General features: G+C 36.3%; 1 protein-coding gene across 1 annotated transcript in view; it reads left to right on the top strand.

Moving 5' to 3' along the window:
- Nucleotides 1-21212, top strand: part of CNTN3 (contactin 3) — a 395354-nt gene that overhangs the window by 141147 nt on the left and 232995 nt on the right. Inside the window, exon 5 of the mRNA XM_043443181.1 lies at nt 1481-1656. Within this exon, the coding sequence (XP_043299116.1) occupies nt 1481-1656 (176 nt within the window). The remainder of the gene's footprint in view (nt 1-1480; nt 1657-21212) is intronic.

Raw genomic sequence — 21212 nt, 5'->3', positions numbered from 1 at the left:
GTAAACAGTATTCAGTTTAGGAAATCAAACCTAAAAGGCTAAATTTCTCAGTGCTTGCCCTGTAACCCTTTCTCACTCTTCACTCTGTGAAAGCGCTAAAATACCTTAAACTTGAAGTGTTTTGTTTTTATACATTTTAAAACATGTTTAATACTTCCTTAATATTACTTTATATATTTTGAAACTTTCTATACATAGTATCAACCTGCATTTTGAAAAAATGTTTTCACCTTTGTAAGGCTTTTCTATGTTTACAAAATCTCATACATTTTTCACAGCTATGTGATATTTCATTTAACTTTATGCTCTTTGATTTGTGATAGTGTTCACATTTCACAATACTTTATGTGCTTTCACAATGCTACTATTTCCAGTTTAAATATTTGGTATATTAATACAGTTTTTATATGACCCATGACATGGTTAAAAACCTCTGGGCCAGAATTCAAATGGGTAGTAGTTCTGATCTGTAATTAAGAGTTTGGAGAAAGTTGCCAACAGTTCACTCAGCTGTTTTATTGAAATTCTCATCTGTGAAATGGGCGTTTTATTACCCATTTTCTGAAAGTTATTATAAAGAGAAATTGAGATGATTTTTGCCATAATACCCTAAAATTTATAGACCTGATACCAGTGTAATTTTCCTATAAAATCAAGTCTTCTGGCAGGTCGTTGGCTTTATACAATTTATACACCTTGAGATTGTGGGATATTTAATGGGTTTTTAAACGTAATGTCTACTTTTGACTTTGATGTGTCAGGTGTGCTTGCTGTTTAAAAAAATTCTGGTTTTTCTGTTTAAAAACTCTTATTTAAAAACCAACTTCTTTGTTTTTTTCTTTTGGCTTCCCATTGATAAATATGGCTCTCAGGTTAGTGCCTTTATTGTTTCCGACCCTCTAGGTGGCATTTAGGGTCTTTTACCACAGTGTACCATTTAGTAAATAGCTCTGTGATGGCTTAGACGAGCCGAAGGTGCCTTGGGGATAGGTTTTTACCCAGACAAATTGAAATGGATAGTTGAACACTTACCCAATTAATTTATTAAATGTGCTCAGTCAGTCTGGATAAATCAAAGAAATGTGCTTCCCCCCTCCTTCATCAGCAGCATGAGACTGGCCTGAAGTGTATGAGATAATTACCTCAACTTTCTACTTCATCTTTGCCTGTGCAGACCTAGACTAATTTTGCCCCTAGTGAACAAACTAAATTATTTTCACCTCTTCAGAAAATCTTGAAAACTTTCAGCTTTTAGATACTACTCTGTTGTACTTTCTACTATAATTTAACCTTTTGTTTCTGTTTAAAAAAAAAACAAAAAACAAAACTGGGGCATCTTTGATTTCCAGTTACGTAACAGTTGAATGATATATTTGTTCCCTTTCATTTATAAGAGAGCTGATGTTTAAAGTAGATTCTATTATGTAGGTTTTTAAAAAAAATTTTACTAAGGGAGAAATCCTGGACATTTGTTTTACAGATGGCAGCTGAATGGAAGCGATATTGATTTGAGTATGGAGTATCGTTATAAGCTGATCAGAGGAAATCTTGTGGTTATTAACCCCAACAGAAATTGGGATACAGGAAGTTATCAATGCTTTGCTACAAATTCAGTTGGGACAATTGTCAGCAGAGAAGCTAAGCTCCAGTTTGCCTGTAAGTGTGTGTTTACATGTATAACAGATCCAACATTTAAAAATATGTAACTGACTTTGTGTGGTCGTTTTGCATTTCAGAAACAATATGAGGATTTTTATTAATTAAGGAAATAGGCTGAGAAATTAATTCAATATGTTTTTTATCTCTATATACTGCACAAAGCAGAGTTTAAAATGTGTATGTGTGTGTGTGTGAGTGAATGTGGATGTATGTATGCATGCCTGTTTTCTGTTTGACTATTTTGTAAGGATTCTGTTTAAGGGAGGAAAAAGAATCTAGTTAAGGATGTGTTTATTCATTAGTTACTCTGTGCTTTGTACTATGATAGAACTAAAAAGAATATGATCGAATTGTCAGTCATGACCTTTGCTCTGGCAGAACATTGAAATTAGAGAATTACATCTAACATATCTGAAAATATAAAGGAACAAAGGCAGTGAGAAAGAAAAGAACGTCACATATCTTTGACCTCCATTGCAGTTTTGCCCAGCTCACGATGACCTTCAGTGAGGTCTGGCTCTGGAGACAAAGTCTGTACCTTGTTAATTGGACCAGGGTGAACCCATGTCCCATCCTGAGGAAATCACATGCTTTTTAGTTGGGAATTTAGAATTGAGACCAGAGACCTAATTTAGTCTTTATCTTCCTGATGTATATTTAGACCATTTTCTACTTTTTCTTTCTTTTTACTAGTCTGTCTTTGTTTTTGTGTGTTTCATGTATAATGCATATCATTATTACCTTGGTTCTAAGATTTCTTTTAGTTCTTTACACCTCAGTTATTCCGAAATTAAAATGCAGATATTCTGATAATGTGGTAGTAGTCTTCCCCTACTGCCACAAGCCATTAATAAATTGATGATGTGTCATTTAATGCATGGCTTATTCTTTTGCTTTCTGTTTTTATAATGGCAGTGGTTGGTTTTATTCCTGCCATTATATTCTGTGTGTTCTTTTTTTCATACTTCTTGCTCTTTCACTTCTTTTGTTTTCTGGGTTTTTTTTTTCTCTCTTTGAATATATATATATATATATATTTTTTTTTTTTTTTTTTTTAACCTGTATCTTCCCTGGGTAATTTGATAGTTTGCAGGAGACCCTGGTTCTATTCTTGGATCAGGAAGATCCCCTGGAAAAGGGATAGGCTACCCACTCCAGTATTCTTCAGCTTCCCTGGTGGCTTAGTCGGTAGAGAATCCACCTGCAATTCAGGAGAGCTGGGTTTGATCCCTGGGTTGGGAAGATCCCCTGGAGGAGGGCATGGCAACCCACTCCAGTGATCTTGCCAGGAGAATCCCCATGTACAGAGGAGCCTGGCAGGCTGTAGTCCATGGGGTTGCGAACAGTTGAGCACTGAGTGATTAAACACAGCATAGCATATGTGTGTGTAAATATATATATATACATATATATTTAATTTTCCAACATGTAGCTTGGTTTAGATCTCTTAATCTGCTTTGCTTAGAACTTGAAAATTTATTTTGTTATATTTCCACTCCCATAAAGAATTTAGGAAATTTTCATGTATCTATTAGTTGTATGTTTGATTTATTTATATTCTTAAAAGGGTAGAAAGGGATTATTTTTGTCTTATTTCTTGAAATACTTTTTATTTCAGGTTGTTCTTTCCTATGAATTTCTGTTTCTGATTTGTTGAAGCCACATCTGTTTGCTTGTATTATTCTGAAGATATAGTCAGTTTTCTAAAATGTCATTTTGGCTCTTAGAGGCAGTCTTTCTTCCTATTTTAATTTGGTCCTCCAATTTTTATGCTTAAAAGTTTTAATAGGTTAGGAAGCAAATTTTGTCCAGAGTCAGCCTTTATACACACGTGTCGGATGATTACCCTGAATTTGCAGAGGTCAGATGCACTTCTCTGCTCTACAGGGGAAGGTGCAATTTCGAGTCTTAATTTTGTATTGCCAGGAGTCTTTCACAAAATACATTATTTCTTCTAACTGTGTTTAAGTAGGGGCTTCCCTGGTAGCTCAGCTGGTGAAGAATCTGCCTGCAATGCAGGAGACCCCCGTTTGATTCCTGGGTCAGCAAGATCCACTAGAGAAGGAATAAGCTATCCACTCCAGTATATTGGGGCTTCCCTGGTGGCTCAGCTGGTAAAGAATCTGCCTGCAATGTGGTAGACCTGGGTTCAATCCCTGGGTTGCATAGATCCCCTTGAGAACGGAACATCTACCCACTCCAGTATTCTGTCCTGGAGAATTCCATGGACTATCCCTGGGGTCACAAAGAGTCGGACACAGAATGACTTTCACATATTTAAGTATATTTCTTAATACATATAGAAATATTGGAGGATATTTTTACTGTATGCTATGCTTTTCTAATATCTGAAAAAGTATCTTTAACTTACAAGTTTTTCCTTAGTCTGTTCTTCCAATATCTGAAAAAGTATCATTAACTTACAAGGTTTTCCTCGGTCTATTCTTCCTGGAGAATGTAACTTGTTTGAAAGTACTTCTGAAAGTATATCATGCCTTTTGCAGTCTGCCCCTACTTCATGGCCAGTAATTTATAGGCAAAGTGGGATAAAGTTGTTGAGTCTGGGATTTTATTTTACCCTACTTAGAAGCTAATAAGCCAGCCTGTTGCTGTTTTATGGATGCTACCAGAAGACACGATTTCCTGGATCAGTAACAAAGAGGTTTATTACTCACTTATAGCAAGCTCCATGCTTCAATTCCCCTTGCCCTCAGGTCCCACAGAGGTGATAGGACTTAGCCAGGATGGATGCTGCATTCTAGGAGGAGCACTGAGATTAGAGAATCCACCTCTTTCATAGCAAGCAGTAAGCAAGCCTGCTTTTTCCTAGAGGGAGAGCTTGTCTTATCCCTCCTGGTTGCTCTCTGAAAACCTTTTCATGAGAAATGGGCCTGGTAAGGAATGACTGGGCCTTTCATTCTTGGCAAACCCAGAAAATCTTAAAAGGAAGCAAGAACACATGGAGTGGATTGCTTCTCCCAACCAAGTTTTTCTATTTTTGACTTGGTACTACTGTCCTTGAATTTCTCTTTTGGGTGCATCCCGTCAGGATAAGTGTGGGGAGTAAGGTACAGAATACCTTGCTACTTTTGTTGTGATTTCTCTCTTTCATAAAGAAAACCGAGAATGTACCATTTAGTCCCTTGGGTTTCCCTGCAGTTTATCCTTATCTGCCTCATAAGTTTTATTTTCTCATATGCTTGGCATGTGATTGCTTTTGTGGTTTTTGACATACAGTGATATTCTTTAGTCTTGTTTGTTTTGTAATGTTTTTTGATGGTTTCACATGTGGTTTTTGGAAGTTATGAAGAGCAGTGTTGGGTATTCTTAGTATGATGCCTGATTGAGCTGAGAAGATAAAAATGAATTTTGGAGGTACAGGCTGAGATACAAGTTTCTGGTAAAGAAGCCAAAGAAGGTGGCGAAAAGTGGAGACTATTTAATATGTCAGAGTTTTAAGTTACAACGCATTAGAAAGCATTGCTTTCACATGGAGGCCTTGAAGGGATGTAATACATTCACTGAAAGAAGGGGTTAATAAGGAGACTTGTATTCCTCCAAGTATATCCTTCTAGGTGCTCATGACTACAGGGGAGCCGTGACTGGTTTTGCCGCAGGTAAACAATTAATGAAGTGTTGTTGAAAAATGTTCTAATTGTTCACTATAGCTATGTTTGCAAGCTTAGTAATACTTCTTTGTTTCTGTTAGTCATGGAAAAATATATTCAAAATGTTCTTTGTGGAGAAATGAATAAATAACATTATCTTCAGTGTAGCAGTTTTAACACTGATGAAAATGCAATGAAATTTTACCTTACTGTTCAAGATGCTTAAAAATAGTATTTGTAATTAAATGAAGGTGAAAAGCTCATTCGTAGTTTAAGCAGCCTGCTTTATATAAGCATTCTTTATCCCTTTTAACAGATTCTTTGTGGAACAATCACAAAATTTAGGGAGGGGAAAAATACATGAAGTAATGCAGTGTTTGAATTGTAGACATTTTCTTAGTGATTTGCTGTTATGTTGCATGTGTATGATTTTTGAAGCATGTTTCCAGGTGTTTTTGACAGACTTTTAATTCCAACCACAAAATGTTAGGATAGTACCTCCAAAACTACAAGTATCTTTGCTTTGTTAACAATTAGTTTTACTTCTCTTATTCTTGAATTTCCTGTCATTCTTTGTTAAAATGTTTTCATTTTACCTATTTCAAGGTACAATACATTTTAATCATGAATTATATTAGACATGCAAATGGTATGGAGAAAAGTATAAAGAATGCTGTGTAGCTACCACTTATCTTAAGATTTAAAAATTCAAAGTACAATTAAACTTAGCTGGTAACTCACCTTGATGACATTTCCTTCTCTCTTAAGCTCCCTCTGAATAGGTGGTCACTGTTCTGATTTATATGTTTCTTTTTTTGTCTTTTTTTGAATAAATATGTATGTGTTTCTAAGCAACAGATAAAATTTTTACCTTTTTAATTTCTAAACTTTTATGTAATGACATCAAACAGCATTCTTACATCTATATTACTTTTCATGTCAACATTATATTTGTGAATATCTGTTAATATTTGTCAACATTTATTATTGTTCTGTGTTTTAAATTGTGCAAATCTAGTGAATACAAAGTTGTATTTCACTTTTCAGTTTTCTTTTTTATTTTTAAATTAAAATGTAATTTTGGTTTTAATTTGCATTTCTATAATTACAGTGAAATTAAGTTCATTTTAATATATTTGTTGACCACTTGTGTTATCCAGATACTTTTTCACTGTATGGTAGTCTTTTTTTTTTTAAACTTAAGAGTTCTTTGTATAATCTGGATTAATCCTTTGCCAGTTATATATGTTTCTCCGTTTTAGTGGCTAGGTTTTTTATTTTTCCTTGATGTTGTCAAATGATGAACAGATGTTCTTAATTTTACATTAAAGTATTGATATTTTTTTATAGCTCACGTTCTCTCATGAGTTGTTTAAATTTTTTTCTTCCTTATCCTGAAATGGTAAAAACATTTTCTTAAATATACTTATAAAAGTTTAATATTCTCCTCTTTGCATTTAAGTCTTTAATTACCTAGAATTGGTTTTGTATATCTTGTGAGGTAGATAAACTTGTTTATTTTATTTCAGAGGGGAAATCAACTCTACCAGCTCAGTTGATGAATGAGGCCATTCTTAACCAACTGTAAAGCAATGTGTGGTTATGTCTCTGGCTTTTTTGGAATTTTGTGTTTGGAAAATCGTATTGTTTGAAAACAGTGTGAGTTTTGGGCTCCTTTTATAGCTTTTATATGAGTGCACTTTCTCTCACCCAGTACAGTGTTGAATAAGTATTTTGAGCCTGAATATCCCTGTCTTGCTCTTGATTTTCAAGAGTGACTGTTTCACCATTTGGTATGATGGTCACTCTAGATTTCATACATAACTCTTTATCAAGTTGAGGCAGTTCTTCTCTGTTAGTTTTTAATCAGGAATTCTTTATTTTTGTAAATGCTTTCCCTACATTTACTGATATAGTCATTCTGTTTTTCTCCTTTAACCTGTTAATACAGTGAACCATTTTTAGTATTAACCTACCTTCTAGTCCTGGGTTAGTTTCTGATTGGCTTTTATGTTTTTTAATAGTTGGATGTTACTATCTGTCAGTATTTTGTTTAGTATTTTGCACATATATCAATATAGGAGATTTTCTTTTCTTCTCTCATACTGTACTTTTTTGGCTTTAGTATCAAAGTTATTTGTCTCTATAAATGAATATAGGATTACTTCTTATATTATATTCCCTATAAGATTTTGAAAAATATTGAAATTGTCTACTTCTTGAATAAGAAGTAAAGCATACAAATAAAACTGTCTGGGCCTGGAGTTCTCATTCAGGAAATATTTTAACTATTGATTAAATCATTTGAATAGTTGTAGAACCAACCATACTATCTCCTTCTTTGTGGTAAATTGTGTTTTTTCTTCTAGGAATTATATCCATTTGGTTTTTGTTTTCTAATGAATTGCCCAAAAGTTGTTTTGAAGCACCTTCTCAACCTTCTTGTCTGTGCTTTATCAATAGATACATTCCCTATTTCATTCTGAGTATTATTTTAGTATCAAACCTTTCAGAATTTAATGTTATTCCTTGCTTTTGAATTTTTATACTATATTTCATTCATTTCACTCTTATGCTTACTGTTATTTCCAACTTCTTGGATTATTTTACTGTTCTTTTCTTAATCCCTTAAATTGTGTAGTTAACTCCTTACCTTTCTTCTGTTCTAATTTAAATATGTATGACTTTAAATTTTCTCAAAAGCACAGCTTTAGCTGTAAACCAGGGTTCTGACATTTAGTATATTTATTGGTTTAATTTTATGTCTTCCCTGGTGGCTCAGATGTTAAAGAATCTGCCTACAATGCGTGATACCTGGGTTCGATCCCTAGGTTGGAAGGATCCCCTGGGGAAGGGAATGGCAACCCACTCCAGTATTCTTGCCATGGACAGAGGTGCCTGGGGAGCTACAGTCTCTGGGGTTGCAAAGATTTGGACATGACTGAGCAACTAACACTTTCACACTGTCTATAAATTTTGTGATTTCATTGTGATTTTCTCTTGGATCCATGAATTGTCAGATGTGTGTTTTTAAATTTCCAAGCATATGGAATTTTTCTAGTCGTCTTTGGTTACTGATTTCTGACCTAATGGTCTATTGACAAGAGAAGTGTCCTCCTTATGTTCTTTGGGTTAAAGTCAGCAATTGTTATCAAATCATATATATCATTAATGATGCTTTATCTAATTAATCTATCAGTTTCTATCACAGTGATGGTAGATTGCTGTTCATCTGATATTTCTGATTATTTTGCTTTTTGTAATTAATAAATTATTGATGTATGAAAGTTTAGAATGGGTATATTTTTGGTCAGTATGAGGTGACCCACTATCTCTAATAAAGCATTTTGCCTTATAGTTTAAATATTAATATATTAATACAGAAATGTTAATATTTGTGTTCTTTTCTTTGGACTGAGTGAGAATTTATTTTTCCTTCAGTAACATCAAATGTTATATACTCTATTTATTTTCTTATATTAATCACCCTAGAAAATTTACAAGACATATTTAACAAATTCTAAACTTAATGTCTCCAACAATAGAAAAAATTTTTAAACTGTATTTCCCTCCTCCTGGATGCTATATTAATATTATTGTTGTCCAGTAGTTTAGTTAAATTTTATAACACCATTAATTACATATTATTGCTACTGTTTCTTTTATTTTCTAGTTTTTCTTTTATATCTGAAATAATGTTAAGCCTATGCATACTTCTTCATAGTTTGGGAGTTTCTTGTTTGTTTTTAAGAAAAATGCCAGACGTCTGCTCACATCCTATTTATTTCTCCTTTCCTAGAGGGAACAACTTTCAACTTTTTCGTTGACTCTTAGTTACTTCATTTTTTTGAAATTATTTGCTTATTTGCTACCTCTTGATTTTTCAATTTTGAGTATTACTGTTGGCTATCAAATTTGATAGCTGATAGTTTAACACTTTCATACCACCACCTTGCCACCACAGAAATGTAAGGTTGCTTTTCTATGAGGTTTATGAAAGTAACAGCATTTTTAAACTCACAGCTCGTACAAAAACACAAAAATTAAAAATAGGGAAATCCACACTATATTCCATTCTCTGTACTTTGATTGGATAGAGTCCCAAGTGATGACAAGCCCATTCCTCAACCCAATCTTCATTCAAACCTCCACAGAGAATAAACATTTCACCTGCCTCCATATGTCAATGGTTAACATTTGAATATGCATTAATTCAGGGCATTTTATCTCAGGCTTTTATTGGGTCAGAATTTGAATTAGGTCAATATTCAGTGTTTATATTACTATGAATTTATAAATGATATTCAGAGCTGACTCTTGTAGCACACTATAATTATGATTGTTTTTCCTTCCATGCATAATTATTTTCCTTCAAATTACTTTTAAATTTTCTGTTTTTCTATGGTCTTATGGAACCCACTCCAGTATTCTTGCCTGGAGATTCCCATGGACTGAGGAGCCTGGCAGGCTACAGTCCATGGGGTTGCAAGAGTCGGTCATGACTTAGTGACTAAAGAGAGAGAGAGAGATGCTTATGTCAGCCAAAATTTTGGCCAGTTTTCTGAATCTCTTCTCAAATTTTTGAGAGGTGTCCAGTATTCTATTTTACCTCCCTGGAGAAATCGTTTTTTGGAGGTTTTGGGGTGCTCCAGTTTAGATTTGGTTTTCCGGCACGTTAGAGGTAAGGCTGTATTTCCAGGATCTTCCTTCAGCTATAATCTTGTTCTTGGTGTTCAATGTCTTAGAGCACCGTGTCCTCAATTTTCTCAAGAAAGGATGAAGGATAGCTGTGATTGTTCTGGAGCATATGTTCTAAAAGTTATTGTACTGGCATGCCTGATTGACAGACAGTCCAAACGCCCCTTTGGATGATGTAAGTCTCCATTGGCATTTGGAAGCCAGATGGGAGAAGAGGCCTAAGAGACTGCGGCATCCAGTGTGTGTACATATATATTTACTTAAGCCACCTGTTTCCTCACAAGATCCTCTATCAAAACTGCCTAGTGACCTGTTGTCATCCTATGTTTTACCCTCTTTAGAGAGTTAAGCCTCCTCTGTCCTGATGTGGAGTGGTATGTAGGTGGGACAGGGAAGCTGAGTACCTAACAATTGCTTAAAATTCCGACTTTACCACTTCCTCGCATTCCTTTCCTCACTGTGAGTTTAAAGACATCTTTCTCTATTATGTCAAACTCTCAATACCATCACTTCTACTTTCTAGTTTCCAAAATTTTATTGCACTTTGCTCTTCTATTACCTGTTTTTGTTGAGTTTGTGCCTTCAAAAAATATCTTTACTGCTCTTACATCTTACTTTGGGGAATCTCTCAGAGGAAGAGAGAAAGTACAGATGTGTGTATTTGCCCTAGGAGACTTATTCTTATTTCATATCAGTGTTTGTTTTTGTTTTTTTTTTTTTTTTAGATTTACCCACATTTATTTCTTTTGTGCACCCTCATTCATGCATCTATGACCTTTTTTTAATATTCTAGAAGTTCATTTTGTGAGTTTCCATTGATCGTCAGTACTGTTTTGTTTTTCTTCTCTTCTCTCTTTTGGTCTCAGTGAGTGTGTTACTTGCCCTTATTCTTCCAAAAATAGTTCTGCTATAAAATGTAATTTTAAATATGCAGGGACTGGAGCCAGGCTGTGTGGATTGAAATCCTTCCTCTTAGCAGCCATGTAACTTTAGACAAATATTGAACCTATTTTCCCAACTTTTCAGCTGTAAATCAAAGATAACAGTAGAATTTACTTCCATCAGGTGTGAGGGCTAAATGAGGACAATATTATTGTTAGGCATCTGGAGCAGTGCCTGGCACACAGTGCATGCTGTTCAAAGGTAAACTGTTATCATATGTAGACAATTCTAGGTTATGACTCCCAGATCTTGAAATACATGTCTTATGGTAACTGATGATTTCATAGCTGTTATCTCTTCCCATTTTGTTTGCCTGCTCCTTACTCCTTTTGATTTTCCTTTATAAATGTATGTTGAAATTTTTCATTTCACCATGTCTGTTAACCTGTCTTTCATGTTTTCTATCTCTGCTTACTTAGTTCTTGTCTTCAGTTCACTAATCTTTCTTCTCTGCCTAATTTACTATGAAACTGTCCTTTGAGTTGTTAATTTCAGTGATTATATTTTTCTTGTCTAGACTTTCTGTCTGATTCTTTTCCATATGTTTCTGTTCTCTCCTTAGAGCATCCTATTTTTTCTGAGTATTTGACACCCACCTTCATTTTCTTATTACTTCAATTGTTTAAAGTTTATTTAGGTCACTTCTTTCATTATGTTGTTCTTTAAGTTCAGGATATCATTGATGCTAATCTGTGATTTGTTGGTCTGTTCACTCTCATTTGTAGAACATATTACCATTTTTGTAATGTTCAGTGTGAATCTGATCTTTAGGAGAATTTCCCCCTCCCATGTCAACATGAGATTGTTCTTAGCCTTGGTTGAAGAAGTGTCCATACCCAACAGCTATTGTGGGTTTCCCCAGAAACCAGGGATATAACCAGCCTGGGAACTGTATTATGTTAATGTATTGGCCCAATGTAGCCTACTATCTATGGTCACTTTTTCTTATCAGTCACCTGTAAAAATGAATTTGTAGATACTACAGCATCACTTTTAGGAAAAGTAGGGTTGGCGGGTTCCTGCAAACCTTGGGTCATATGGTTTCCATCCTCCATTCGGTACATAACCTTGTTTTATGGATGTTTCTATTTAAAGGCATCTTATGTAATAGACATTGTTGGTTTGCTAGCATTAACCTCATGGTCAGGAACCCTGTAACTCAAGCCTAAACAAAACTTACCTAACATGGGTTTTTCTCCATAAGGCCAGCACGGCCTCTGTGTGCTTGAGATTAGATAACGTCTCAGCATTATGCTTGAGTTTCAATTTAAACAGCGGAGTCAACAAAAAGCACAAAGATGCCAAAAAAGGGGCACTAAATATATAGAAAAGGGGCCCTATTTTACAGTTTGAGCTCTGAAACAAGGCAGAGAGCATTGCTGTCTTCCACCTCAGCTGGAAACATGCATCTGGAGTGATTCGGATTTTTCACCACTTTGAACATATCTGAGAATGACCACAAAAGCGCACAAATACTGATTAAGGCGTTACAAATACATTTTAGGGAGCAGGTGAATTCACAAATATGAAATCCCCAAATGAGGGTCTATTATATGTAAAATGCATATGGAACCTGAATCATGTGAGATATATACCCCCAATCATGAATTCTTCATTGAAGTAGCCGCTCCCTCCAAGTCTCCCATCTCACTGCAACCTCACTTCAAAAAGAAAATAAAGAACAGATTAACTCCCTAGCCTTCTCTCTAGGTTTGTGGGTGGGTTTAAGCGTGAGTGCAGCCCTTTAAGCATGCATGTGTGTTCAGTTGCTCAGGTGTTTCCAATTCTCTGCAATCCCATGGATTGTAGCCCACCAGGTTTCTCTGTCCATAGGATTTCCCAGGCAAGAATCTGGTGTGGGTTGCTATTTCCTCCTGAAGGAGGGTTTCCTGACCCAGGGATCAAACCTGCATCTCCTGCATTGACAGACATATTCTTTACCATTGAGCCACCTGAGAAACCCAGCCATGTGCGAGAGGGCTCCTTTTCAAATATCCAGCTCCTAAGCCCAGAACCTCCTCATCTCCTATTTCCACAAGGGCAATTAAACCTATGCAATTAAACCTGATAAGGTTGCCGAGACTGATCTCCCATTCCCCACACCTTTCTGCTGCCCTGGCTGTCACAGGCTAGGCTCTAGAATTAATTGTTCTGCTTTGCAGCTTACTTTGTTTGCTCAGCTTTACATTCAACTAAACTTTTGTTGTATTTAAACCAGCATTGCAAAGCAATTTTTGGAACTCAAAGTCTCCTACCAATTTTTTGTGCTTCTTTATGTTTCTGTTCAGTTGGATTACTTAGGAAGGTAATGTTCATGAGTGAAGCCATCTTTGTGTAAGCACTAAGGATAGTGAGATCTGGAATGAACCGGAGACCATGACGTGCTCTTCCTATAGGGGTGCTCACTGCGCAGCCATCCAGGCTTTTGTAAATAATGGATTCTGGGTTATTCTGAAAAGTGATCAGAATTTCACTCATTTGCTATTAATGAGTGAAATAATGAATAAAATAATGAATGAATTATTCATGATTTCATGAGTGAATTAATGGGTGAAATAATGAGTGAGAAATGCAGGAACAGTGTTTCTGTTGGGCTACAGCCCACAGGTCTGCAAATCCTGTGCTTGCCCAGAATCAAGACCCAAGAAAGAGCCCGGAGTCAGTGACAGAGACATCAGTAGTTTACTGGATGGGGGATCTGACGTGTCTGAAGCAAAGTCCTGGAGTGATACCCCCCAATGTGCTGCAGAAGGCAAGCAGGACTTGGTGGGAGTCTTTACTTCTGGGGAGAAGAGGAGATTGCCAGTTATAGGGGGAATTGATGCCAGGTTGGCTTTTCAGTCACCACGGAGACTAGCATAAGAGCAAGCCCCCCACCACTTCTTTGATAAGTACAATCTCTAGCTGGGGCCTGGGCCAGAAATATCAGTCAGGAAGATATAGGAGAATCAGACACTGGTTGAGCTGGGCCTGTGCAGAGAGCAGGAGAAGAGTCACGTTGAGTGGCCTGACCATACAGTTACCAAAGCTGATCGCTTTTCAGAATAACCCAGAATCCATTACTTACATACAGTGCTTTGACCTTTTACATGTTAGAGACTAAGTTTAATTTTTATGAAAACGCTGCATGGGTCAACCCTATCTGCAGCAGACAATTGAAAGTCAGATATAGCCCAGGGGTTGTCATTAATGACTTGAGAACAGATGCTCTCATCACATAAAAAATGTTACACTGGATCATGAAATGTTCCTACCTCCGTCTCTTAAGAAGATATCTAAGAGCTCAATTCTTTAGCTCAAAGCTTCTTTTTCCTTTTTTTATTCCCTTTTAGCTGCTGTCCATTTGCAATCTTTGTATAAAATATAAATTGACCATATTCCTGCTACAAAAGGTTACTTCTTCCTCTATAAAAACACATAGAGACACAGAAAAGTAAATTTGAAGAAAGATTAAAGAAGTGCAGAAATTTTGAAGGATGAATCCCAGAGTGGCTGGCTGTATCTGAAAAGAAAAATTACTAAAGACTAATTAGCTAAAATTGTTCTGTTGTAATTAGTAGGAGCTTAGTTTGTTGTGAGTTATAGGCAGTGCTATTTCTCGTACTAAAAGTGAAGCTAAAAAATAAATTTCATCTTTGAACATAAAGACTTTGATGAAGTTCAAAGCTACTTTGCTTTGATGGTTTAGCAACAAGTTAAATTTCAAACAGAAGGCTGTAACTTTATCAGTAGTCTGTTCATTCTCTGTGAGTTTGAAAAGCAAAATGTTTTAGTCAAACACAATACATTTCAACCTAGTCACACAGGAAGGTTGTGAGTTTTAAAACTAAGGTTCTGTAAAAGTCTGTTTTTTCAGTAACTTCTCAGTTTATGTGTTTTATGTTTTTCCATGTAAATGGAATGTTTGCCTTTGAATCATAAAAAGGTTTTAGTTTATAAAATAGCTGCTGATATCTTAGGACATTTATGAAAATATTATTTCACCTCTACATTTTGGGGCAAAAGCTAGTTGGAAGATTGCCCTGACAAGTGTCTTAATCCAAGTTTCTACTGGGTTTGCTGTGTTTACAATTCAATTCTCTTGTTTTTAGGGGCTTAATGTGAAAATGCTCACTACTATATCACCAACACAGGAAAGCTATCACAAACCTAGACAGTGTGTTAAAAAGCAGAGATGTTAATCTGCTGACAAAGGTCCATATAATCTAGGCCATAGTCTATCTAGTGGTCATGTATGGTTGTGAGAGCTGGGAAGGTAGAATGCCAAAGAATTGATGCCTTTAAACTGTGATGCTGGAAAAGACTCCTGAGAGTCTCTTGCACAGCAAGGAGATTGAACCTGTCAAATTTAAAGGAAATCAACCCTGAATACTCATTTGAAGGACTTATGCTGAAGCTGAAGATCCAATATTTTGGTCACCTGATGTGAACAGCCAACTCATTGGAAAAGTTCCTGATGCTAGGAAAGACTGAGGGCAGAAGGAGCAGAGGGCATCAGGGGATGAGATGGATGGATGACATCACCGATGCAATGGCCATGAACTTGGGCAAACTCCAGGAGATGGTGAGGGACAGGGAGGCCTGGTGTGCTACAGTCCATGGGGTCATAAAGAGTCAAACACGACTGTGTGACTGAATAACAATGTGAAAATGAGTGAAATGGAGCAGGTGGGACATGTCTTGATGAACATTCCTGATTTAATCAGAATGTTTCTTAATCCATTTTATCCTGAAAGCATGTTGATATGAATTTTCATCCCAGGACATTCTTTTGTGTTGGAATACTGCACAGTAGCATTATTTGTACCACTGAGGTTGAGTTGGGCTTGGAATCTTCATCTCTGACATCTTTGTTGCATGAGAATGGCATGATGTATGATTCAATCAACTGACCTGTGATAGATAGCTTCCCAGTTGTAGATAAAGTGTTTTCACTGAAAAGTTTGTAATAGTAAGAGTGAGCCACCAAAAGAGGTTATAGATATGCCATGGCTAAAGTTCTTTCATCTATTCGGTGAGCATTTATTGAGTATTTGCTATTATTAGATATTTTACAAGTGATTGGGCATTCTGGAATGAGTCTTACTTTCCTGGAACCGAGGATCTAATGGAGAATAGAATTTCATCAAATTAATACAAAATATGTACCAACTTTGATAGTCTAAAGGAAAACAGTAGCCTCACCTTTCCCCATAATATGTCTTTAGTACTTGAAGTTCTACACTTCAGTCTTCATTAGTTAGCCTTAAAGAACATGAGGTCAGAAAGAGCTTAGTATGATGTAGATTTGAGTGAAGGTCAGTTCAATGTAAGTGGTGAAGGGGAAAATGACTTGAGATGATTGGGCAGAAGTATTCGTTGGCTGGATCGTTCTTGTCTATGTAAGCTGTCCTTTCCCAAACACTTTAGAGGCCAATAAACAAGATGGCATGTTTTGATGTATAAAGATCAAATGATTGGCTGTTCTTTAGCAGTTAGATCAAAGGGTATCGAGAATGCAAATCAACAAACTCAGGAAATGATTACCTATATTTACACAGCCTACGAGTGTAGAAGTAGAACTTGCATTTAGAAGGTTTGAGATAAAAATTATTTAACTTGGTAATAGATTGGATGTGGGGGCTATGGAATATTTTTCTCATAGACTTGAGTGGTTAGAGGTACAATTCACCAAGATCAGTGATATAGAGGACCAGGATATTTTGGGTGGTAGGAGGAGGTCTACAGGGAAATCATGTGTTTGTTATTAAACATATTAATTTGACTGTAGCTCACATCATGAATACCTTATTGCAAAATTCAGACTTAAACTGACAGAAGTAGAGAAAACTAGGAGGTCATTCAGGTATGACCTAAATCAGATCTCCAATGATTATACAGTTGAAGTGACAAGTAGACTCAAGGGATTAGATCTATTAGAGTTCCTGAAGAACTATGCACAGAGGTTCGTAATATTGTACAAGACACAGTGATCAAAACCATCCCAAAGAAAAAGAAATGCAAAAAGGCAAAATGGTTGTCTGAGGAGGACTTACAAATAGCTGAGAAAAGAAGAGAAGTGAAAGGCAAAGGAGAAAAGGAAAGATACACCCATCTGAATGCAGAGTTCCAAAGAATAGCAAGGAGAGATAAGAAAGCCTTCCTTGGCGATCAGTGCAAAGAAATCAAGGAAAACAATAGAATGGGAAAGACTAGAAATCTCTTCAAGAAAATTAGAGATACCAAGGGAACATTTCATGCAAAGATGGGCTCAATAAAGGTCAGAAATGGTATGGACCTAACAGAAGCAGAAGATATTAAGAAGAGGTGGCAAGAATACACAGAAGAACTGTACAAAAAAAGATTGTCATGACCCAGATTATCATGATGGTGTGATCACTCACCTGGAGCCAGACATCCTGGAATGGGAAGTCAAGTGGGCCTTAGGAAGTATCACTAGGAACAAAGCTAGTGGAGGTGATGGAATTCCAGTTGACCTATTTCAAATCCTAAAAGATGATGGTGTGAAAGTGCTGCACTCAATATGCCAGCAAATTTGGAAAACTCAGCAGTGGCCACAGGACTGGAAAAGGTCAATTTTCATTTCAATCCCAAAGAAAGGCAATGCCAAAGAACACTCAGACTACCACACAGTTGCATTCATCTCACAGGCTAATAAAGTAATACTCAAAATTCGCCAAGCCAGGCTTCAGCAATATGTTAACTTTGAACTCCAGGTGTTCCAGCTGGATTTAGAAAAGACAGAGGAGCCAGAGATCAATTTGTCAACATCTGCTGGATCACTGAAAAAACAGGAGAGTTCCAGAAAAACATCTATTTCTGCTCTATTGACTATGCCAAAGCCTTTGACTGTGTGGATCACAATAAACTTTGGAAAATTTTGAAGGAGATGGGAATGCCAGACCACCTGACCTGCCTCTTGAGAAACCTGTATGCAGGTCAGGAAGCAGCAGTTAGAACTGGACATGGACAACAGACTGGTTCCAAATAGGGAAAGGAGTACATCAAGGCTGTATATTGTCACCCTGCTTATTTAACTTATATTCAGAGTACATCATGAGAAATACTGAGCTGGAGGAAGCACAAGCTGGAATCAAGATTGCCTGGGGAAATATCAATAACCTCAGATATGCAGATGACACCACCCTTATGGCAGAAAGTGAAGAACTAAAGAGCCCTTGATGAAAGTGAAAGAGGAGTGAAAAAGTTGGTTTAAAGCTCAACATTCAGAAAACTAAGATCATGACATCTGGTCCCATCACTTCATGGCAAATAGATGGGGAAACAGTGGAAACAGTGGCTGACTTTATATTTTGGGGCTCCAAAATCACTGCAGATCGTGACTGAAGCCATGGAATCAAAAGGTGCTTGCTCCTTGGAAGAAAAGCTATGACCAAGCTGGACAGCATATTAAAAAGCAGAGACATTACTTTGCCAACAAAGGTCCATATAGTCATGACTATGTTTTTTCCAGTAGTCATGTGTGAATGTGAAAGTTGGACCACAACGAAGGCTGTGTGCTTAAGAATTCATGCTTTTGAACTGTGGTGTTAGATGAGACTCTTGAGAGTCCCTTGGACTGAAGGAGATCTAACCAGTCAATCCTAAAGGAAATCAACCTTTAATATTCATTGGAATGACTGATGTTGAAGCTGAACGTCCAATACTTTGGCCACCTGATGCCAAGAGCTGACTCATTAGAAAAGACCTTGATGCTGGGAAAGATTGAAGGCAGGGGAAGAAGGGGACGACAGAGAGCAAGATGGTTGGATGGCCTCATCGACTCAATGGATGTAGTTTTAGCAAGCTCTGGGAGATGCTAAAGTACGGGAAAGCCTAGAGTGTTGCAGTCCATGGAGTCAGAGAGTCAGACACTACTGAGTGACTGAACAGCAATAACAAATTTGATGACATCTTCTGTAAGTAACTTGTAAAGTATCTCTTCCATCTGGTGTGATAACAATAGAGCGTCTGTCAGCCTTAAATATCATGCATATTTGTTCAGACCAGGCCTTGCCCGGAGGCAGTTTGATGAAGTCCAACTAAGGCTTCCTTTTCCATTGAGGCAGGCTGCCCTTGTTCTGGCTGGGTCTGCATGGAGGACGAGGTGACTTATTGTCTTATCCAGAGGAGGGAGCTTTTTACAGTTCTTACACAGACACTGTATATGCCAGGATGGTTCTGTCAATAGCTAGGGGTGTTTTGAGTTGAGACAATGAACAGATTCAGTTGATATTATTTTGTAACTACTTCATTGAGATATAATTCACATTACCATATACTTTCCCGTTTAAAGAATATAACTCAGTGATTTACAGTATATTCACAGAGTTTTTAAATATATAAATTCATTCATGTGTTGTGTATGATATACACATTCACCACCAGCACAGTCAATTTTAGAACATTTTTATAATCCCCCAAAGAAACCGTACCCTTTTATCAGTCATTCTCTATTTCCTCCCAAGAGTCCTCCTACTGAAAATCACTTGTCTACTTTCTATCTCCATGGATTTCCCTGTTTTGAGCATTTTATATAAATGGAGTAATACTGTATGTGGTCATTTTTCATTGACTCTTTATATCTGGTATAATGTCTTGGAGCTTCATCTATATTGTAAAATACATCAGTAGTTCATTCCTTTCTATTGCTCAATAGTATTCCTTGTGTGAACATACCACTTGCTGTTTATCATTTCAGTAGTTGATGGTCATTAGGGTTGTGTTCACTTTAGGGATATTATGCCTAATGCTGTGGTAAACGTTTGTGTACAAGTTTTCTTGTAGACAGTTTTCATTTCTATTGTAGTTATAACTAAGACTGAAATCACTACACTATATGATAACTCTATATTTCACCTTTTAAGAAGATGTGCCATACTGTTTCACAAAGTTACTGCAGCACTTAACAGTCCTATTGGCAGTGGATGAAGGTTCCAATTTTCCCCAAGCTAGCCAACATTTGTTATGTTTGTCCTTTGGATTACAAGGGTCCTAGTGGTTATGAAGTCATATCTCATTTTGGTTTTGATGTTCATCTCCCTGATGACTAGTGATTCAAACCTGCTTTCATGTATTTATTGGCCATTTCTCTGGTTTGGAAAAAGGTCTGTTTATATCCTTTGCTCATATTGTAATTGGGTTATTTGTCTTACTAAGTTATAAGAAGTCCTTTGTCAGATTCATGTAATGTTTCCTAACATTCTATTGATAAGATGGATTTTTGAGTCACCTCTGTATTTTTATTTTTCTGTGTTAATTCACTTTATTTTTTTTTAATTTATTTTTAATTGGAGGATCATTGCTTTATAATATTGGGTTGGTTTCTATACATCATTAAATTTCTGAGGTCAGTGGTAGAAATGTGCGATTAGTAGGCTGAAAAGATTGAAGGTCATTCAGCACGGTTAAAATGAAATATTTCAGATACTATAGTAATCAAACAATGCGACAGAATAGAATTGATTCAAGATTAGATGTGGAAGATCTTGGTTCTAGTTCTGGCTCAGCCACTATGTGAGAGTCACTTGACCACCCTGGGCTTTAATTGCTTTATTTGTAAGGAAGAATTTAGCCCCTAAAAGACTCTCCTTCTTCTATTGTATAATTCTAAGTTTAGAAGTTAAACTGAAGAGAATGAATCTAGTTTTCCTTTCCAGGCAAAGATTCTAACTTGGGAATTTTGAAACAACTGAGAGTTTGGCTGGAATATCTTTCACCTCTTCTTTTTTTGTTGAGAACTCTCCAAATGTCAGGGTACTAAAACGGTTCTTAGAATCCCCTTGCATTTCTCCCTTCCAAGGAGTCTTGTTGAAACTAAGAACCAAATAATAGGCTTATAAACTGTCTCTATAAAATGATTCACAGTTTGAACCATAATGTTAAATTCCTCCAGAATCTGTGGTCTCAAGGAGACTCATTTGTCATGTGGAGGCTGACTATTGGAAGTGGCCCTTGTTGGCTATAACCACAGGTTGTTACTCAAGAAAGTCTAGGTACTTCCCTCTTCCTTTATTAAAATTTAGTAGCATTCTTGGAAATCAAGTTGATGGTTAATATATTTTTCTTTCTCTCTTTCTTTTTTTTTTTTTTTTTGCTTTTTTTCTCAGCTGTGCTTTGTCTTATCCAGTTGGTTTTGGTTAATGCCATCATTAAAAAATTTGACCCGTTAATTGTATGAATTCAAATAGAATATTTCTGTCAGACGTGTTGCTATTGAAATAGAGTCATCTCATCAGCATGGGCCAATCACTGGATGTTATATAAAATTCATTAAGTTAGACTCTTTGATAATGATGAAAATAC

The sequence above is a fragment of the Cervus canadensis genome, chromosome 22 (genome assembly GCF_019320065.1).
Source record: "Cervus canadensis isolate Bull #8, Minnesota chromosome 22, ASM1932006v1, whole genome shotgun sequence".
NCBI classification, from domain to species: domain Eukaryota; kingdom Metazoa; phylum Chordata; class Mammalia; order Artiodactyla; family Cervidae; genus Cervus; species Cervus canadensis.
The sequence above is the reverse complement of the archived record's forward strand: the minus strand, read 5'-3'. Positions and strand labels throughout refer to the sequence as shown.